Source organism: Canis lupus, chromosome 32 (genome assembly GCF_048164855.1).
Source record: "Canis lupus baileyi chromosome 32, mCanLup2.hap1, whole genome shotgun sequence".
Lineage (NCBI taxonomy): Eukaryota > Metazoa > Chordata > Mammalia > Carnivora > Canidae > Canis > Canis lupus.
Window position 1 is genome coordinate 25,061,916 of NC_132869.1, and position 23,493 is coordinate 25,085,408.

A 23,493-nucleotide genomic window follows, 5' to 3' on the forward strand; every position below is an offset into this window, starting at 1 on the left:
ATGATCCCAGAGTCCTGGGATTGAGTCTCGCATCAGGCTCCCCACAGGGAACCTGCTTTTCCCTTTGCCTATGTCTCTGTCTCTCTCTGTCTTTCATGAATAAATAAATTTAAAAAATTAAAAGATTTATTTAAGAGAAAGAGCACGTGTGCGCAGGGATGGAGGAGGGGCAAAGGGAGAGGGAGAGAGTAAGTCTTAAGCAGACTCTACACTGAGCTTCATGCCTAGTGAAGCTCCATTTCCCGACCGTGAGATCATTAGCTGACCCAAAATGAAGAGTTGGACATTCAACTGAATGCACCATCCAGGTGTTCCACTGTTCACTATTTTCTAATCTTTTTCCTTTATAGACCCTTTAGTCCTTTTTGTTTTGGTTTGCTTTTCTTCTTTAGTATGTTTTTCCAGAGTAAAATCCTTGTCCCCCAATACGAAGTAATCGGATTAATTATACTAATGTATTTTCCTTACTTTCAGGAAATTTCCACTTGTATCTTTATGATTTCCTTCCATATTATTGCCTCATACTTGAATTTGTCTTGTTTTTCTAAGTTACTGAGTTGGCTGCCTAGATAAATTTTACCAATATTTCTTGTTTAAAAATTAATTGCCTCAGAGATCAGTTTTATAAATCTGTTAAGATGTTGATATGTAGTAATCTCATCCTTTAAATTTAACCGGCAAATTTCCTCTTCAACCAATAATGATTGAAAAAAATATTTTCAGACTTTCAGTTAGAAGATGAAAATATAGTGGTGTTAAGCACCATTTCTCCTTGGTTATTCTGGTAAATTTTCTTTAGAGATTTAATAGCTTCTAAAGTTACATACTTCAATGAAATGTTTGATAGAAAGTTAAATGTTTATTCTTTAGAACCTTCATTATCAATTATACCCTTCATCTGTGATATCTGGGATTCATTTGATGTTCTACTTATCTGATGACGACCTTGCCTATCTGCTTCCCATTTGTTTATATATACCTGTTATGCCTTCATCCATCATTTTATTCTTAATTTTTTGGGTAATTTGATATTAGAGATATATCTATATATAGCTATATCTATCTATATATATAAGACATATATATATCTTATATATATATAAGAAGACATGTACATACTTAACATTTTTTTATGCCGTTAATAATCCAGCCATATATTAAAAGAATTATACACCTATTCAAAGTGGGATTTATTTCAGTGAATCGAGGATGGTTCAGTATTCAAAAAATCAATGTAATCCACCAAGGTAAAGAGGAAAAAGCACATGATCTTATTCTATAAATGCAGAAAAAGCATTTGACAAAATTTAACATCCCTTCATGATAAAAACCTTCAAAAACAGGAAAAGAGAACATCTTCCACTTAATAAAGAGCATCTATCTACAAAACAAACTACAATTAACAGATATATATAGAACAAATATATATAGAAATATATAACAACAAATATATATAGAAAGGCTAAAGCAAATATGAAGAATTATTATATAGCTACAGTAATCAAAACTGTGTTGTATTGGTGAAGGAATAAACACATAGATCAATGGAACAAAACAGAGATCCAGGAACAGACCCATACCCATACAAATATACTCAACTGTGTTTTAGTAAATTGTAAAAGCAATTTGATGTAGGATAGAAAATCTTTCCAACAAATGATATGGTACAACTGAACATCTAAAAGCAAAAATCTTGACCTTAGTTTCTTTTTATACCCTATATAAAATATTAACTGAAAATGGATCACAGATATAAAAGTAAAAAAAATTTTAGGAAAAAAAAGATTCTTCAGGATCTAGGCAAAAACTTCTTAGAATTGATGTCAAATTACGATCTATAAAAATTGAAATTGGTAAGTTGGACCTCATAGAAACTGACAACACTTGCTTGAGAGAAACCCTGTTAAGAAGACAAAAAGATGAGCTACAGACAGATTAAGAGAAAATATCTGTAAACCTACACATCTGACAAAGGACTAGCATCTAGAATACATAAAGAACTATCAAAACTCTACAATAAATGTACAACCAAATTAGAAAATTGGCAAGTCATCTTGAGATGAAGTTTTTTTATATTCTTCAACACTATATCCTGTGGTTTTCTGACTATTCTATACACTAATGAGAAGGAAAACTGTAATCTTCAACTATAATTATGGATTTGTCTTTTTCTCCTTTCAGTTTTACCTCATGCATTTTAATCTTTGTTTAGATTCATCCACCTTTAGGGCTGTTATATTCTCTACATGAATTTACCTTATTAGCATGTTGATTTCACCCTAACTTGCTTTTGATTAGTGTTTAGTATATCTCTCTCCATCCTTTTGTTTTTAAACTATACGTCTTCATACTTAAATTGTGTTTCTTATAGATAACACAATTGAATCACACTTTTTATGCAGTTTGTGAACTGCTGCCCAAGTCTAGCTTTTTTATCCAGCCTGAAATTTTTTAATTGTAATGTTTATGTTATTTACACATAATGTAATTACCAATATGGCTGGGTTTAGATCTATCATTTTTCTACTGCTTCATCTGAAAATGATAATCTTCTCTATGTTAATAATCCTTTCCATATCCAAAACTTACTTTTAGTTTCATCTTATGCATTTCAGCTTGTTCTTCCTGGTATAATTCTTGTCGCACTTGTTCCAAATCTTCACGTTGCCGCAGCATTTCTTCCAATTTCTGAGTCAGCTAATAAATTTTTACAGAAACACACAAACATTAATGAGAAGCAAATTCTATTAATAAGTATTTCAGAATTTCTCCAATGTTAAAGAACTAATTATTTTAATACCATATTCTGAAGCTGTAGCCTTTTTTCCTCATTTTCTTGAACTTTTGCCATCCGATCTTCTTCTCTTTGTTGCTGCATATTGGCAAATTCTATGATTTTTCTGTTTTCTTCTTCCATCTCCTCACGCTTCTTCTTTCTCCACAGAGCCTGCTCTTTCTGAAATTCTTCTATATACCTTCGAGTTACATTCATTTTTTCTAACTTTTGTTGTCTTTCCCTAAAAAGCAATAATAGTGCAGTTTTAAAGTAACAAATAATATTGAAAAATGTATCATTTCCTTCAATTGACAATAATATGGGAAAACCAACTTTTCTTATTTATTTGAGAGAGAGAAAGAGAATGAGAGAGTACAAGCAGGGGGAGGGAGAGAGGGAGGAGAATCTCAAGCAGACTCCCCACTGAGCACGGAACCTGACATGGGGCTTGATCTCATAACCCTTAGGTCATGACCTGATGGAAATCGCACTTCACAGCTTTTCTACTTATAGTTTATTCATTCATTCATATCACAAACATTTTGAGTATATACTATGTGCCACCCAATATGACAGGTATGAATCTTGTAAGTAAAATACTACTTCTAACTTTTCTCTAACCTATTAGTGGAGTTTTATGCATCTCGCTTTAGAAAGGCCAACAACCTGTTTACATTACACTCAGCTGTCTAGCAAAGAAATGATCAGAAGTCCTCTGACATGATACGAGCATATTTAAGAAAAACAAAGGTTTAATCATTGTTACTTAGTAAGCATTTGTTATAATTATCATGCTTACGAAGATAAACAGGAGTTGATCTCAGTTCATGTAACTGTAACATTTACTGAGGACTTACTATGTATTAGGCACTGTTTAGTTGCTTTACATCTTCACAACAAGCCTAAGATAAATCAAATCTCAATGTTTAGGCATATAAAGAAGCTGGGATAAACTTACAATTGATCTTCTTCATAGATTTTCCTAACAATTTCATCAATCATGAGTTTCTCTTTTAATAACTGCTCATACGCTTCCTGCTTTTTCTTCTCTTGTTCTTCAAGTTGTTTCTCTAAGTCCAGATAATACTGTGCTTTTACTTTATTTTGTTTGTCCTCCGCAGCACTCTCTTCCTTTATTACTCTCTCGTGTTCCTCCATCATGGTTTTGGCTATTTCAGCATCACGCTTCTGTTATTAGGATAAAATTCATCTTTCCATTTTCAAATATTCAAAAGAATATCATTTTCAGATGAAGCAGTAGAAAAATGATAGATCTAAACCCAGCCATATTGGTAATTACATTTGAAATGAGCACAGTATCATAGAATATTTCAAAACAGACAAAATGGAACATTATAAAGCCTATTGCATAAAATATTTTCATCCGTCAAGGTTAAAAGCTAAGGAAAGTTACTGTCACCTGAAGGGTTTAAATGATGAGTCAAACCCTAAAGAGGCCTTCCCATTCCTTCAAGTAGGTCTGAAGGAAATACAGGATAACTGATAACTCCACATTTGAAAAACAGCAAATAAAATTAGAAAGACTTTATTAACACTGTGCTTAAAAAGCAATAGTTATCTTTTTCTCTTATTTAAAAGTTGATAGAGGCAATTTTTAGCTCCATTGTGTATCAGCTACCATTTACATCAAGGATGGTACTCTTTTTGAGACAGGTCTACTATTAAACAGCTCTGAACCACTCTTAATGTTTCTCCCAGTCTAAACTTTCTTGCCATTGGCCTTTGAAGTCTCTCATTTCTCATTTATTAAATGTCCTTTATAATCTTTAAAGAGTCATATATACCACTGTGCCTGTTTTTTGTAGCTTTTAATTCATTCATTCAAGACCATTCCCTCTGAGTTAGAGAAATCTTGCTTCTTAATTAGGTTAAACCTCTTATTTGTTTTGAGCATTTTGAAATCACTTAGAAAAATAATTTGTCAATTAAATATATTGAGGCCATTTTTATTACTCTTTGCCATTATGATGGCACAATCTAAATGCTAGAATGGTTAATGGCGTCAAATAGGCAAGAAGAAACAGATTAAAATATGAATGCTGAATGCCATTCCTGATCTAATTGATGCCTTTACCATATACACTATTAATATAACTTGACCAACTCTTTCTCTGCTTCTATTTTCTTACCACATGCTGTATTAGGTTCTTTTAAAAAATGTGAAATGACAAAAATATTTATGTTTTTGTTTTCACATTGCCATACACTTATAGAAATACAACATTCTCATTTCACAGATAAGGCTAGCTCAGAGAGACAGAGCCCAAACTGGTACCTAGATATCTCAACACCTAGTGAAGTCCCAGGACTATTTAAGTTTAATTTTTGTGGACCAATTTTATTTAGAAAATAGCGGCAATTCTTTCAGGAATCAGATTAAAATGTACAACTGCTTTGAGAAACCTCAATTATCAGGATAAAACTATAAGCTACTAGTCAAAAAGTATACTGTTTATGTTCTACTTTATCTCTGCAAAGGTAGAAAAGAACTACATGGCTCTGGAAACCAAATCTCCTGTGCTCTCCTGTAACCTGCCACACCAAAGGTGATCTCAGTCACCAGCATGCTGTATGACCCTCATACTAACACACATGCACAGACACATCACTATGGCCAGCATCTCAGCATCTCGTCATAGTAGATGCCCATATTGCACTGCACTGGTTAAGTATTTTGATATTACTCCTCTAATTGTGTGTGTGTGTGAACATATGTGTGTGTTGATATATACACATAGGTTGATATACAGATACAGGTTTTAAAAAATAAAAATGGTTTGTGATATGTATTACTCTCCAACTTGATTTGTTTGCAGCTTGCTTTTTTATTTTTAACGTATAATATATTCAGGCCAACTTTAAAAGTCAGAATATTAACCTCTGCCTCCTCTCTTTAATAGCTGTACAACATCTTTGAAAGGGATCTAGGAGAGAGGAAATGCTACCACCAAAATGTTCTACATAATAATAGAGAACTATGAGAAGAGAACTTACAAGACCATGTAATATTGCAATCAGACCTTTTCATCTACATCTAGCCTTTCTGTGGGACCATGAAAGCCCACGTGATGGTGTCACCCTGCTTCTAAGTGTTAACCCAATAAACCCTATTCTACATTTACCATATAACACCACTGGTGAGTGTGTCTGGAACTCCTTTGCTCAAGAGTAATTCTTGCCCTGAACTTGGCAGTATATTAGAAGTTAGAAAAGGGGATAAAAATAGAGAGAAATAGAAGAAGAGATAGCTACTTATAAAACAGGAAAGTTTTCCCACCTAAAAGTATAAAACACTTTAATTTTTAAAACATTTACAAGTACAAAATGTTATTACATTGATTTGTCAAAGAATAATCAGAGAACACAAGAAATGCTCAGACTTACTGAGTATAGCTATTCATTCTAAACAGCAACCTCATTCTTTGTGGCTCTGAAAGACTCTAACATGAAATTAGACAAGGCTCACTATTAAATAATATAGGAGTTCCTGTACCTTAAGTATCTGAGAATTAAAAAGTATTTAAGAAAACTAGCAGTGTAAATTCTTTATAGTATGCAACAATTTTGAAAAACTTGGTCTATTTTTGGTTTTCTAAATGAAGGTAAGTAAAAATATAGAAAACATAATGACAGAAACATGATTACCATTTGCTCGTATTTAATGGCATCCTTCTCTGCAATCTGAGCTGCCCTTTCTTTATTCATATAAGCTGCTTTTAATTTCTTCTCCAATTCTCTGAGCTCAATACTGTTTAAAAAAAAAAGACAGAAATTTAAAATTGAGGACCATATTTCTTTTACTATTTTAAAAGTCTGTATTTAAAATAAAAAACTTTTCTAAATGTGTAAAAGATATTTATATTATTAAATACCTTGAAAACAATTCACCCAAAGAAAAATCAGAATGCATATGAAATGAGACATTGTAATTAATTCTCCAGACAAAACAACTCTTTTATTTTCAATAATCATCACTATAAAATCTTTTTTTTGCCACTGTGTGACTGAGAGAAGATGCTTTATCAATACTAGTTAAAATTTCTGTCTAGCTACTACTAATGCTATCGAGCTAAAAAGAATGATAGTGGAACGGTTTAGGGCAAATTACTTAAATTTTGTACCTCAGTTTTGTTATCTGTAGAAGGGGTAGCTATGGGAATTAGTTGATGTATTTAAAAAGCTTAGAAAAGTACCTGTAACACAGTAAACACTCTATAAATGGTAACTATTTTTTGATGATGATGATGATGGAGTGTAACTCCAGTAACTATAAAAAATATAAGTTATCCTTCATAGGTAACTGGGCTTGTTTACTGATCTGTTAAAAATGAAGACTGCCCCAGAAAATCTCTGAGCTACTTTTGAATCTACCCTTTCCCTAACTATAGTGGAAAACAATATGCTATACACAACTTTTCATTTTAATGTGCCAGACATAATTCTGAATATAAGAATTCTGAGCTGGAAGGGTCTTTAGATGTTACTTAGATGCACATCTTAATTCATTAAAAAAAAAGATTCAGGGGCAGCCCCAGTGGCGCAGCGGTTTGGCGCCACCTGCAGCCTGGGGTGTGATCCTGGAGACCCGGGATGGAGTCCCACATCAGGCTCCCTGCATGGAGCCTGCTTTTCCCTCTGCCTCTCTCTCTCTCTGTCTCTATGAATAAATAAATAAAATCTTAAAAAAAAAAAAAAGATTCAGGGGATCCCTGGGTGGCTCAGTGGTTTAGCGCCTGCCTTTGGCCCAGGGCACGATCCTGGAGTCCCGGGATCGAGTCCTACATCAGGCTCCCAGCATGGAACCTGCTTCTCCCTCCTCCTGTGTCTCTGCCTCTCTCTCTCTCTCTCTCTCTCTCTCTCTCTCTCTCTCATAAATAAATAAATAAATCTAAAAAAAAAAAAGATTCATTTATTTTAGAGAGGTGGGGAGTAGCAGAGGGAGAGGAAGAGAGAGTCTGAAGCTGACTCTGCTGAGCCTGAGCCTGAGGCAGGGCTCTATCTCATGATCCTGAGATCGTGGCCTGAGCTGAAACCAAGAGTTGGAAGCTTAACTGACTGTGCCACCCAGGTGCCCCCAACACACCTTAATTCTTACTAGAACACAGGCACTCACCCAACAACTTACAAGTACCCTATACCTTCAAAGACACAGTCATCATGACTAAGGGAAGAGAGAGGTATTGGTGTTGTGATGTGTTCTTCTTGCCCTTACTATTGTAGGTGTCAGTATGTATGACACCATACTGCTTTCTTTCGGAGCACCTGGATAGCTCATTGGTTGAGCATCTGCCTTCAGCTCAGGTCGTGATCCCAGGGTCCTGGGATTGAGTCCCACATCAGGCTCTCTGCAGGGAAGCCTGCTTCTCCCCCTGCCTATGTCTCTGCCTTTCTCTGTGTGTCTCTCATGAATAAATGAAATCCTTTAAAAAAAAAGATTGCTTTCTTTCATAAAAATAATAATATAAATGAGGATTAAGTTTCCAGGTTACTCTATATATTTAACTCTAAGAGGGCCCTTGTATATTTACAAGGGTTTTTGTTGGAGTTAGGTATTAATATTTGTAAACCAATGTATGAACCCAATCACAATTTATATTACCTCTCCAAAACAAAGTGCATCAAATTTAAAAAACTAACATGCAAATAAATGACCTTCACTTGAAGAAAAAATACACTCACATTCCTGTTGGATATATACCTGGGGAGTGAAATCTGAGTCACAGGGTAAGGCTGTGTTCAAATGTAGTAGAAAATGCCAGCTTTCCAATGCTTTGTACAGATTTACACTCATAGTGCTTAAGCACTATGCTATACATCCCAGCCACACTTTCCAGTCTCATCATTCTTTTTTGTTTTATCACTCTTGTGAGTGTGTAATATATCATTGGGGTTTTAATTTGTTTCCCTATTATTAAAATGAAACAGACCTTTCATGTTTGAGCCATTTCTGTATCTTCTTTGAAGTTTTTGTTCAATTTTTGCCCTGTTTTAGACTAAATTGTCTACTTCTTATTGTCGCATAAAAGTTCTTTATATATTCTTAACACAAGTCTCTTGTTGCTTATATAAATTGCAAATATTTCATTCCATTCTATACTTACTCTCACAGTGGTTTCTTTAGATGAAGAGAAGTATTCTAATTCATCAATCTTTTTCTTCATTGTCAATGACTTCTATGTCATGTTTTAAGAAATGTTGCCTACTGCACAGACATAAAGGTATTTTCTTTTATTAGTCTCTCAAAACTTTGTTTTGCCACTGACTTTTAGACTATAATCATTCAAGAATTGATATCTGTGTGTACCGTGAGGTAAAAATCAAGTTCATTTTTGTATATATGGCTATTGAATTGATCCAGTACTATTTTATAAAAATGTCCATTTCTGAATGCTGTGCAGTACCAGGGCAGTGACAATGTTCTGCAGTGTCACAAGGTTTAAGTGTACATCTATGCATAGATCTGTTTTTGAATATATTCCACCCTTCCTCAACTGGGGTCCCATAAGGGAATTAAATCCTGCAGAAGACTGAGTAGCTACATTTTAATTTTCTCATAGATGGTATATAGTTGGTATTGTTTTAGATCCACAGGAGGTTAATTAATTCATTACAGATAAAGGATACCTTGGACCATTAGGGTTTAAATTTTCTGGTTGAGAAGATCTGCTCCATTCTATCCCATCGATCCATTTGTTTATGCTGTGCTAAAACCACACTATCTAAATTATTGTAGCTTTATAATAATTTTTCATATCCTAGAGAATAAATCACCAATTTTGGGCTTCTTAAAGATCATCTTAGCCATTCTTGGTACTTTGCATTTCCATATACATTTTAGAATCAGCTTGTCAAATGTCACAATAAATAATACTGGCAGAGATTCTGATTAGGATTATACTGAAAGTAATTGTTATAATAATTATTATTATACTGAGAATATTGATTATTCTCAACTTGGAGAATATTGGTATGTTTACAATACTGGGTCTTCAATAAACATGGTATATCCTTCCAATTAGGTTTTTAAAAACTCTATTGGTAATGGTTTATTTTTGTTTTCTTTCAGTGTTGAGGTTTTATATCTATTTCATTAGGTATTTATTTTTTATGCTCTTTTTAAAAAAATTTATGCTCTTATACAAATTATTCTTAAAATTTCATTCTCTAATTGTTGCTAATTCACAGAAAACACCTAATATTGTATATTGACTTCACATCCAACAACACTGCTGAACTTATAATTCATACATAGATTCTTTTTGATTTTCTTTCTTTTTTTTTTTTTTTTATTTATGATAGTCACAGAGAGAGAGAGGCGCAGAGACACAGGCAGAGGGAGAAGCAGGCTCCATGCACTGGGAGCCCAATGTGGGATTCGATCCCGGATCTCTAGGATCGTGCCCTGGGCCAAAGGCAGGCGCCAAACCGCTGCGCCACCCAGGGATCCCTCTTTTTGATTTTCTACATACACAATCATATCATCTGGGAATAATGAAAGTTTTATTTCTATACTGCCAATCCTAACACCTTTCATTTACTTTTCTTGACTTATTGCACTGGCTAGTATGTCCAATACAATGGTTAATAGAAGGTATTATAGCAAGCATCCCTGTCTTTCTAGTAGAGGTAAAGTGTTTAATGTTTGCCATTAAGTATGATGTTACTATAAAGTCCATTTTATCCCTAATTTGCTAATCCTTTCTAATCTTAGAGTAATGCTGATTTAAATCAATTGGCTTTTTCTGCTCATACAATTTTTCATTATATTTTATTAATGGAATGAATTACACTTATTGATTTTCTAGCTAAGTCACTTTGTATTCCTAGAATAAGTTAAAATAGTCAGATATATCTTTCTCACATGCCACTGGATTTGATACTGATTAATTTCAGATTACAGTAGCTAAATTCGAGAGAAAAACTCATCTACATTTTTTTTTTTTAATCCTATTAAGGTACTGATCGGGAAGTGTTCCCTCTTGTCTCACTCTGCAAAACTATACGAGACTGTGCTATTATTTGAATGTTTGGTAAAATTCACCAAACGCCTAGCCATGTAGGTTTGTGAACAAAGTTAATTACAGATATCTTTAAAAGTTATAGAAACACTTAGATTTCTGTTTCTACTTGTGCCCATCAGTTTGGTAAATTTTTTATGAATTTATCTAAATTTTCAAATTTATTTCTATCAAATTGTTCACAATATCTTATGATCTAGCAAATATTTGTATGATCTATAGTGATATGCTATCATCCATTCCTAAAATTGGTTATTTGTGCATTCTTTTACATTTATCAATTTTATCAATTTTATTAGCTTCTTTAAAGGCACAATTTTATAGAAAAAAATAAAAATAAAAAATAAAGGCACAATTTTTGGCTTTGATTCTACTTTATGCTTATATTCTAATGTATTTGTTTCTGCTCTTATTGTTCTTCTACATCCTCTTTGTAATCATTCCAGATTGAAATTTGCTGATCATTTTCTAATAATTCCAGCTGGAACCTTCATTTCTAATAGTTATTCTGATTATGAATTACTCTTGAATAAAAGCTCTAGCTAAACCCCATGTTTGGGGTTTTTTAGTTCTATAATATTTTTATTGTGGTAAAATACAATAAAACAAAAATTTGCCATTTTTAACTATCTTAAGTGCACAGTTTTGTGGTGTTGATTACATTCACAATGTTCTACAACCATCTACCATTATTTCCAAAAATTTTGCATCACTCTAAACAGAAACAGTGTACTTGTTTAAGCTTGTTTAACTCCCCATCCCTCCCTTTCCCTAGCCCCTGGTAACCTCTGACTACTTTTTGTCTCTATAAATTTACCTGTACTAGTTATTTCACATAAGTGGAATTATACAGTATTGATCCTCTTGTGTCTGGCTTATTTCACTTAACATATTCCTCTCAAGGTTCAGCCATATTGTAGCATGTATCAGAACTACATTCCTTTTCATAACTGAATGTTATTCTACTGCATATATAAACCAGAGTTTATCTACTCATCTGTTGATGGACATTGGATTGTTTCCACTTTCTGGTTATTGTGAATAATGAATAATGCTGCATTAAACATTAGTGTACAAATATCTGATTAAGGTTCAGTTTCCAATCTTTGTGGGTATCTATTTAGGGGTGGAATTACTAGTTTTGACACTGATGAAAAGCAGCATACTCTATTTGAAAACGAACCCAACTAGGACAGGCCTGGTGGCTCAGCGGTTTAGCGCCGCCTTCAGCCCAGGATGTGATCCGGGAGACCAGGGATCGAGTCCCACATCAGGATCCCTGCATGGAGCCTGCTTCTCTCTCTCTCTCTCTCTCTCTCTCTCTCTCTCTCTCTCATGAATAAATAAGTAAGTAAAATCTTTAAAAAAAAAAAAAGAAAGAAAGAAAGAAAAGAAAACGTACCCAACTGAATGATTTTTGCCTTAAGTTTGAAGAACATTTTCACAAAGTATAGAATTCTAGATGGGCCATTATTTTCTTTCAGCCCTTTAAATCCACGGTCTTCTAATTTTCACTACTGGCTTTCAAAATCTAGTCCTACTTCTTATTGCTGCTCTTTGAAGGTAAGTTTTTTGTGGGGCTGCTTTTGTGATTTTCATGGTTTTCTTTATTGCTGGATTTCAAAACTTTGACTAGGATAAGTATAGGCATAGTTTTCATCATGTGTTGTGTTTTAACCTGTGGCTTTATATTTTTTACCATTTTTGGAAATTCTTGACAGTTATCTCTTCAAATACTGCTTCTGCATCATCCTCTTTTATTTCTATTACCAGAACTAAAGTTATACATCTGTTTGAACCTTTCATCATGGCCATTATCTCTTATAAGTTTTCTTTCTTATTTTTCTACCCTTTTGTCTCTCTGTGCTGTATTCTGGATATATTCCACATTATTTCTTCATCTGTTTCTATCTAATAAAATCAAATTGAACTATGTATTAGTGAAGTAAAGCAGACACTAAAATAACCAAATCTTGAGCATAAGACTTGTAAAATGATGTTGAACACCTTGCGATTCACTTATTGGCTAAGCTCTGCTTCAGTTCTTAATTCTCAGCCATACTTTTAGAATCAGCAGAACCTCCAGGAGAAATGTAGCTACCAATGCCAACTCACCATTCTGGTTTCCTTCCTCTTCCAGATCTCACTTTTATACTTTTTCCAGATACTCTGTTCTCAGAGACAGCATTTATTTGAATCACCTTGTCTATTTAATTTTTAGACCAGTGAATTAGACAAATACATGATGAAATATTTATTTCATCTTCAGATAACATAAACCCATGAGGGATAGCTAACAATGATCGGAGAATTAATATTCAAAAAGACAGTTTGCAACTAGAACAATATGAAGACATTAGTGGCAATTTTAAATCTTTAGGCATTAGTAATCTCTTAAAGAATTTGGTAAAAGTTGTAGACCCAGAAAAATACAATGGGTACATTTGTCAAACATAATTTAATGAAGCTCAAAATCCCTGAAGCTAACCCAGGGGTCATATAATATCCTACAGAAGTCTGGCTCAGTTAAGATAATATGTATCAACTATCAAAGTAAATTGCTACTATATTCAACTATATAACTATAGGATGGGCATTTAGTGAGCCCTAAGTTTTAATCAACAGTGTGACATGGCTGTTCCTAAAAAGCAAATCCATCTTCGGTAACATGAAGAAACATATATATTTTTTTTTTAAGAAACATATTTTAGAACAATGTGGTTAACAGTCCCACTACTAGGGATAATAAGCAGTACCCTGGAGCATTATACATAATTATGAAGCCATTATTTTATTAAGGAACAATAATTATGTAAATTACATCTACAGAAGAAAACCAGGATGGTGAAGAAGCTTGAAACCTTATTATATAGGCAACAAATGAAGGATATGTAACTTACAGAAGAAAACATCTAGGGGATTCAGAAATATGAACAGATATCCTAAATAAGAACTAAATATGTTTTTCATCAGATACCAGAAGTGAGATAAATGCATGAAAGTCATAGGGAAATTAATTATGAAACAATAGGGAAAAAAAAGATTATTCAAAGTTAGGACTAAATGAAAAAAGAAGTTCCTATCCCAATCACTAGAGAGCTAGAGCTATAGCTGACCAGCCACTTTCCAGAAATGCTGTAAGAAATTTATGTCCGGGTAGAAAATTTAATTATGTATTACCTAAGGTCTTACTTCAGAGTAGGATTCATGAGTCTATTTTTTCTAAAGATTTTATTTATTTACTTATTTGAAAGAAAGCACACAAGCGTGGAGGAGGGGAACAGAGGGATAAACAGACTCCCCGATGAGCAGGGAGCCCAACACACGGCTCAATCCCAGGTCTCAGAGACTCAGATCATGACCTGAGCCAAAGTCAGACACTTAAGACGACTGAGCCACACAGGTGCCCCTCATGAGTCTTCTTTTTTTTTTTTTTTAGGTCATTTAAAAAAACTATGTTTAGAGGAAAGAGAAAAAATTGCTATTTATTTTCACCTTAAACACTTTACTTCTTTGAATATAACTTCTTTTCTCAAATGAATAAATATAGCATTTAAAGCAATAAATGTTTCCAGACAAAATATTAACTAAGTGCAATGATAGAAAGAAGTAAATTTCACTCTTAGGTGCTAAGCATTACATAAAAGCAAAGACAAAGTAAGTGAAACTTATAAAAACCAAGATACCTGTTTTCTCTTACTTGTTGCCTCATCTTTTCATCCTTTAGACTTTCATGTTTTAGTTTTGCCAATTCCATAGCCAACTTCTCTTCTTGTTCAAGCTGGAGTTCCCTCAATCTTTTGTTTTCTTCTGCCTGAATTTTTTTTAAGAAGTAACTTTAGTTATTTGTCCTCTAGAATCAGATTTTTCTTTCATCAAGGCTTGAGAGCAACAAACACTTGTATTTTATTTTTAAATACAAAATACTATATCAATAAGTACTTTCCTGATATATTACCATGGAAAATTTCAAACATCATCAATAGTAAGAAGAAGATTAAAGTATACCTTCAGGCAGTCATCACTTTCAATAACTATCAATATTTTACCAATCTTCTTTCTCTATTCTTCCACTCCAATTTCATTTTTTTCTTTGTTCTTTTTTTGCTAGACTATTTTAAAATATATCCTAGATATGTCATTACTATATAAATAATTCAGTATTAATCCCTAACTGATAAGAATTTCATCTTATGTAACAACCATGCCATTAGCATGTCTAAATAAGAGTAATTCCTTAGTAAGGAATAATACCTTGTCCATTCTCAGGCTTTCCCAATTGTCTCAAAGATACTTTTTGTTTGCTTTTTCAATCAAAATCCAAATAAGGTCCATATGTTGCATTTAGTTATTATTTCTCTTAAGTCTCTTTCATTCTGTAACAGTTATCCCATATATATACTTTTTTTCCCCAAGCCACTGATTTGTTGTAGAAATTAGAATATGTGGCCCACAGAATGTCCCACGTTCTGAATTTGACTGTTTCCCCAGGATAGCATTCAACTTGTTTCTCTTTTGTATCTGCTATAAAATGGTAGAACTACCTAGAGGCTTGACTAACTTCTGTATTTGGAAAGAATAAGCACATGAGAAGATGTTCAATAACATTAGCCATCAGGAAATGCAAATTAAAATTACAATGATCACTACAAACCTATTAGGATGGCTTAAATAAAAAATAGTGGCAAAAGCAAATGTTGGTGAGAAACTTGCATTACTCACATATTGCTAGGTGGGAATGTAAAATGGCAGAGCCACTCTGGAAAACAGTAGCTTGTTATAAAGCTAACATGTAATTACTATATGACTCAATTACAGCCCTCTTAATGCATTTAGCCCAGAGAAATGAAAACTTACGTTTATTTAAAAACCTATACCCAAATGTTTACAGGAGATTTATTCAAGATAGCCAATACTGGAAATAAACAGACATACTTCAATGGGTGAATAGGCAGATAAATTGTGCTACATCCATACCATGGAATACTACTCAGTGGCTAAAGGGAATGAAGTACTGACACTAGCAACAACCTGGATTACTTTCTAGGAATTGAGCTGAGTGAAACAATCCAATCCCAGAAGATTACATACTGTTTGATCCCATGTATATAATGTTCTTGGAACACGTTATTTATTTTAAAATTGAGCTTTAATTCACATAGCATAAAATTCACCCTTCACAATTCACAACTTCACAATTCACCCTTCACAATTCACTGAATTTTTAGTACATTCACAGTGTTATGCAACAACCATCACCATCTAGTTTCAAGACTTTTTTTTTAACAGACTATTTTTTACAGCAGTTTTGGGTTCACAGCAAAACTGAGCAGAAATAACAGAGTTCCCACTGCCCACACACATGCACTGCTCTACCTCATTATCAATATCCCCCACCAAGTGGTATATTTGTTACAATCGATTAACCTTCCGTTCAGCCTGAATTTAGGTGAGTAAGATTCCTCCCCTTGGAACTCTGACAGGTCTTGGCACACCCTCAGCAACAGAAACATATATAGAATAAATCAGACTGTTTAGACAATCACAAAGGTTCAAGAGACGACCAAGAACTAATCAATGGTGAATGAGAAGTTTCATCACCTCTCCAAGGCCACTTCTTCTAGACTGAAAGGAGTAGCTGTTTTGCCTAATTCAGGGCAACAGCCAAACAATATGAAGAAACAGAGAACTATGTTCCAGATGAGAGAATAAGACAGAATATCATAAAAATACCTTAATGATACAGAGATAAATAATCTACCGAAAAAAGAATTCAAAGTAATAGACATAAAAGATGCTCACTGAACTCAGGACACAGTGGGAACTTTAACAAAGAGATATAAAATATAAGAAAGTACAAAACAGAAATCAGACCTGAAGAATATAATAACTGAACTGAAAATTACACTGGGGGATTGATTCTACAGCAGACTGGATAAAACAGAAGGATGGATCAGAGAGCTGGAAAGCAGGGCACTGGACTCACCCAAGCAGAGCCGGAAAAAAATAATAAAAAGGAATTCGAAAAAAATGAAGATAAAGTATCTATGGGACAACATCAAGTGAAACAGTATTTGCATTATAGGGTTCCCAAAGGAGATGGAAGAGAAAACAGGCAGAAAACTAATTTGAAGAGACAATGGCTGAAAACTTACCTAACGTGGAGAAGGAAACATATCCAGGTCCAGAAAGCCCAGAAAGTTCCAAATAAAATGAACCAAAGAGATCCAAACCAAGATACATCATAATTGAAATGTCAAAAGTTAAAGAGAAAATCTTTTTTTTGTATATATTTTTTATTGGAGTTCAATTTGTCAACATATAGCATAACACCCAGTGCTCATCCCGTCAAGTGCCCTCCTCAGTGCCCATCACCCAGTCACCCCAACACCCTGCCCACCTCCCTTTCCACCACCCCTTGTTTGTTTCCCAGAGTTAGGTGTCTCTCATGTTCTGTCACCCTCACTGATATTTCCCATTTTAAAGAGAAAATCTTAAAAGCAGTACAAGCTTTTGTTGCATACCCACCCCATGCCCTACCCCCCCAAAAAACCCTGCAAGGCTATCAGCAGATTTTTCAGCAAAAACTGCTCAGGCCCGAAGGGAGTGACATGACCTATTCAAAGTGCTGAAAGGACAAAACTTACAACCAAGAATACTGTACCTGGCAAGTTAACACTCAGAATAGGAGATACCGAGTTTTTCAGATAAGCACAAACTAAAGGAGTTCATCACCACTGAACTGATTTTTCAAGAAATGTTAAAGGGACCTTTTAAGCTGAAAAGAAATGGCACTAATTAACAAGAAAACATATGAAAGTAAAAATTTCTCTGGAAAAGGTAAATATGTAGTGAAGGTAGATAAATCAACTTACAAAGCTAGCATGAAAAGACAAAAATTATAAAATAAACTAAAACTACATTAAGGGATACTAAAGTAAGAGGTTAAATGTGACATCAAAAATATAAAATGTAAGGTCGTGGTAAAAATGTAGAGTTTTGGAATGAGTTCAAGTTTAATTTGGTATCAACCTAAAATAGACTGTTCCATACATAAGATGTAATATATGCTATATACATAATTACCTCATGGTAACACAAAGCAAAAATTTACAGTAAGTAAAAGAAAGTGGGAAAGGACTCTAAACACAACACTAAAGAAAGACAATAAACCTAGAAGGGAAACAATATCCATGGAAAAGAAAAGAAGGCTAGGGTAGCTATATTCATATCATACAAAAAAAGCTTTAAAACAAAGACTATAATAAAAGACAAAGAAGGGCATTACATAATGATAAAGGGGTCAATCAAGCAAGAAGATATAAAATCTATAAATATATATGTACCCAATATAGGAGCACCAAGATATATAAAGCAAATATTAACACACTGAAAGGTGGAAATCGACAGCAATATGATAATGGTAGAGGCTTTTACACCCTACTTAAATCATCTGACAGAAATAAGAACGTCAATAAGGAAACATCAGCTTTACACAACACCTTAGACCAGGTGACTCTAACAGACATATACAGAACATTTCATCCAAAAGCAGCAGAATACACATTCTTCTCAAGCACACATAGAACATTTTCCAGAATAGATCACATTAGCCCACAAAAAAACAAAACAAAACAAAACAAAAAACACCACAATAAACTGAAGATTGGTATATCAAGCACCTTTTCTAACCACAATGATATAAACTAAAAGTCAATACCAAGAAGAAAACCAGAAAACCAAAGGCAGACTGCCATTTTGTGGAAAAAAATCACATGGCAGGAAATGTCAACAATCTTTGGGAAATGTGGGCCTCAGTCTTATAAACTATGAGAACATGAATTCTGCCAACTTAAATGAGCTTAGAGGAGGACCCCAAGATTCAGATGAGAATGGATTTCAGCCTTGTGAGGTGAAACGGTCAATCCAGCTACATAACATGTCTGGATTTCTGACCTACAGAAACGGTGAGGTAATAAATGTTTTTACCCACTAGATTTGTGATAATTTGTTAGACAGCAACTGAAAACTAATATAATAAATGAACTGTAGTCTTTAAAATTGTCAAGGTCATGAAGTACAGGAAAAAGTGAAAAACTCTTACAGATTAGAAACTAAGGAAACATGACAATTATAGGCCGTTTGTATTCCTGGAACAAAAAACAGATGTTAATGGAAAAAACTGATAAGATCTGAATAAACCCTATAGTTAACATGTTGTATCAAGGCTGTTTTCTTTGTTTTGATAATTGTTCTATGATTATGTAAGATGTTAACATAAAGAGAAATCAGGTGAAGGGTATACAGGAATCCTCTATACTATTTTTTGCAACTGTATTATAAATCTAAATTTATCTCAAAAATTGTCTCTAAATATTATCTCCACTAGATGATAATATGGCTTTTGGTACAATGGCTGACACTAGGTGTGAAGCAAGAATTTTAAGAAATGAGCCTTGTATTAGCCAGAGAAAAAGAACAAATGGGATAATGCATCAGCTCAAGTGAGTCCCACAATCTTACGGGTGAGTCAGAAAGCCAGAGACCCAGGAGATCCAATGGTTTAGTTCCAGTATAAGCACGGAGGCCTGAGAAAGAAGAGGACCAATGGTGTATTTCCTGTCTGAAGGCTGACAAACTTGAGACTCAAAATCAGCTGATATTTCAGTTCAAGTGTGAAGGCAGGGAAAAAGCTGATGTTCCAATTAGAAGGCAGTCAAGAAAGAGTAGTTCCTTTTATTCAGTCATTTTGTTCTATTCATGCCTTCATCCAATTGGATGGGGCCCACCCACATTAGGGCAATCTGCTTTACTCAGTGTGCCAATTTAAATGTTAATATCATCCCCAAACACCTAGGATAATGTCTGGCTAAATATCTGGGCACCCCACGGCACAAAGTCAACACATAAAATTAACCATCACTAGCCTGGCACATCTTGTACTGACAGAAAGCAAGAAAGCTATCACACAGATTAAGGGAATCTTGTCAAAAGGACACAGAACCAATTAAGACATCCATTGGCCAAAGATGGGACAATCTGAGCATCAAAAAGGATAATAAACGCAATTAATTCAAGTATTGAAGACCCATTAGTTCATAAAGATTTTTTTAAAAAAGGAAAAAGTCAAAAACTAAAGATAATTTTAGAAAACAACATTCAGAGACACCAATGGAAGTGACCAGAGCACCATTTCTGTACTCTGAAGACTAAGTATATATCTCCCTTTCCAGTAATAACTGTATTTCAGGGTACCAAATAACCCTAGTTGATGTGGGAAAGTTCTTTACAAAGGAATTTCAGCTAATTAAATGTGAAAAGAATAACAAAATTAGAAAATCAGTGTTATGCAACTCCTAATGAAAGGAAAGATTCATTGGTGAAACCACAAATGAAAGGTTGATCCGGAATTCTACAAAAAAGGAACCAGAATACCTCACTAGAGGTACCAGAATATACATGTTTATCAACATTAGCATCTAAAAGTGGACCAAGCAGACATCATGTGCCTGCTGATGTGACATAATGTCAAGGATAGCATCACCTATGGAGTGATTGCCAAAAAGTTGTACCTAAATCATGCCTTTAGGATTAACTTCCATTTTGAGGAAATATAAAAGTTAGGAGAACAAATTAAATGAACCAATGAGAAAGCAAACAGGTAAATTCAGAATATGGGATATCCTATAAAACACTGGCCTAATTTAACAAGTTAAAAACATGAAGTTAAAAATATAAAAGATGGGGGTACGAGAGTGGTTCAGTCAGTGAAGCGTCTGACTCTTGGTTTCCGCTTAGGTCATGATCTCAGGGTTGTGAGATCCAGCCTTACATTGGCTCTGCACTAGCACTAGACATGGAGCCTGCTTTAGATTCTCTCTCACCCTCTCCTTCAGCCCCTTCTCCCACTCTTTCTCTCTCTCCCTCTCTTAAAAAACAAAAAACAAAAAAAGGATGAGGGAGGTACCATTTTAGATTAGGAGGTACCTAACAGACATAACAACCAAATACACTGTATGAACCTTGTGTGGATCCCAAGAAACAAACCAACTGTAAAAGCAGATTTTGACACAATCATAACAACTTGACTATGGAATGGCATTAAATGATACCTAGAATTTATTGTTAATTCTATTAGGTGAGATAGTGGCATTATTCTACTACTATGTAAGGAAATATCTATATTTTATAAGATGCATACTGAAGTATTCGGGAAAGAGGTGACATGACATCTGGGACTTTAAAGAAAAAATAATAAAAAGCATAGGAAAAAATATCTGATCTCTAGGATCTTATTGTTCAGTGTTGAAAAATTATATCTAAGCCTTATGATTTTGGAATTCAAAGGGATGGATACCACTTTTAAAAGTTGCTTTTGCCATTCCAATATCCTACAAAATGTTTAACATACAGCAGAAACTCAAAAAATACTTAAATATCAGAACACTTTTTTCATATTTTGGTCTCCCTTTTATACCACCCTCATCCTTTAAAATATTTAGAAGTTTCCACAGAAAAATTATCTCCATATTTTAAGTTATATACATACTGTACCTGAATTCAAGGCAGTATTTCAAGATCAAAAATATATGAGTACTTAATTCATATCCAATATATACGTGTTCATTTTCTACTATTGAATGAATATTTTTAATCTTAGTAAATTCAGAAAAGCTACTCTTAAATTTTTTCTTTCCTATTTTATGGAAAGCAACCAAATTTTACTTATATGAACAAAACTGTGGAAGTTAGTAATTATGGATTTCGTATTTATGAAAAACAAAACCAAACCCTGAGTCTTACTCTGTTACAGGCACCATTCCAAGTGCTTTGCATGTATTAACTCCTTATTAAAACAATCCTACAAAATGAATACTATTATAATTTTCATTTTAGAGATGAAGCAGAAAAGTAAAATCAATTTACCGAGGGTTCCAGAGGTTGCTTAGGTACAGCGATACTAGGATTTAAGGTCATAAAAGTCTAACTCCAAAAACCCAGCTCTTTATCACTACACTGGGCTGGCTGACCTACAATGAGGCATCCTTTACTTTTGCTGCTATTATCTATCTACTCAATTCCAGTATCAGCAGTTGGTTTTTATCACTTCCGAGAAAATGAAGAAAAAAAATGTCAAAATGAATAAGACAATGTACCTTTTGAATGGCTTCTTCCATATCCAACTCAAATTGTTCGTTCTGTAATAATCTGAGGAATCTCTTGCGCTCCACGCGGTCATCATTTTCATGATGCACCACCCGGTCCTTGATAGTATTCTCTATCTTTCTTAGTGATTGGACATGCAATTGTTTGCCGTAATTTACATCTACTAATTTCTGATGCCTTTCACTGAAGCTCAAGGCTCGCCTTCTAGAAGCCTATAATGGGAGAAAAAAAAAAAAAAAGCACACATAGTTTGGTATTCCAAAATCTGATTTTTAAAAGTATACCACTGTATGGATGGCTGGGTGGCTCAGTGGGTGAACCTGTGCGTTTGACTCAGTGCGTGGTCCTGGGGTCTTGGGATTCAGTCCCGTACATCAGGCTCTCTGTGCCTCTCGTGAACATATAGAATCTTAAAAAAAAAAAAAAAAAAAAAAAAAGTATACCTCTGTAAGCTCCAGGTACAAAAATAGGAAACAGTAATAAAGGGCGTTTGGCTTCCTTCCTAAATTCAGAGAAATGTAACATAAAAAAATGTACGCGTGGTAGATAAATATATTGATATATCTATAAAGTTCTCTTATGACTCCCCATCTTCTAGATGAGACATGAAAAGTAAAAGCAACTTTACCCAAGGTTCCTCGAAAACTTAAATAAATGGCATACTGGGATTCAAAGACCCGCAGTCGAGCTCTACAGACCTAGCTCTCAACCGCAGCACAGAGAAGGCCTCCTCTCCTCATTCCCCCCAGCGCCTCCCTTACCCTTGGCCAGAAAGTGCCTCTCAGAAGCTGGTCAGGTTTTCCTAATACAGATTTAATAAGTCAACCGATGCTACTTTTTTTTTTTAGATTTTATTTATTTATTCATGAGAGACCCAGAGAGAGGGGCAGAGACACAGGCAGAGGGAGAAGCAGGCCCCATGCAGGGAGCCCGACGCGGGACCGGATCCCGTGACCCCAGGGTCAGGCCCTGGGCCGAAGGCGGCGCTTACCCGCAGGGCCACCCGGGCCGCCCTAACCGCTGCCGCTTAATTCGTTTGTTCTCTCCCAAACTTTTTTTTCCCCCACTATTTCGTTCAACGTTCTTAATCTTTTCCCAAATTCCCAGAAATATGGCAAGCAAGATTTTCACCGGGCAGATCTAATAGAGTCTGAGGAACATTTGAAAAAGGTCGGAAGCCACCGCTAGCGTCGCTGAAACAATAGCCCACGAGGCCTCTGAAAGCAAACTGACGAGTTTCCCACTTGTTGCTCAGAATAGGCACCTCCGAATCCCTTTTTTAGATGCAGACTGGCTCCAAATACTACAATTAAATCAATGGACAAACCAGCGGCTCACCATCTTGGCAGATAAAGTCCCCCGCTCAGGCTCCGGCGGCCACCACCTCCCGCGGCCAGAGCAGGGGCCGGCTGGGAGCGCCGCTGTTTACGCCGTTTCCTGGCAACTGCCCCCGCCCCCAGCGGGGCCCGGCCCACCGGCGCAGGCGCGGCCTCTCATTGGACGCAGCAGGAG

General features: G+C 34.8%; 1 protein-coding gene across 1 annotated transcript in view; it reads right to left on the reverse strand.

Annotated features, from left to right (window-relative positions):
- MNS1 (meiosis specific nuclear structural 1) overlaps window positions 1-23,434 on the reverse strand; it is a 33,975-nt gene extending 10,541 nt beyond the window's left edge. The window contains exons 1-7 of the mRNA XM_072808729.1: window positions 23,320-23,434; window positions 21,972-22,193; window positions 14,502-14,629; window positions 6,443-6,545; window positions 3,735-3,964; window positions 2,801-3,017; window positions 2,590-2,697 (exon numbers count right to left, since the gene is read on the reverse strand). Coding sequence (XP_072664830.1) covers window positions 2,590-2,697; window positions 2,801-3,017; window positions 3,735-3,964; window positions 6,443-6,545; window positions 14,502-14,629; window positions 21,972-22,193; window positions 23,320-23,322 — 1,011 coding nt within the window. The 5' untranslated portion in view covers window positions 23,323-23,434. The remainder of the gene's footprint in view (window positions 1-2,589; window positions 2,698-2,800; window positions 3,018-3,734; window positions 3,965-6,442; window positions 6,546-14,501; window positions 14,630-21,971; window positions 22,194-23,319) is intronic.
- Window positions 23,435-23,493: the final 59 nt, after the last annotated feature.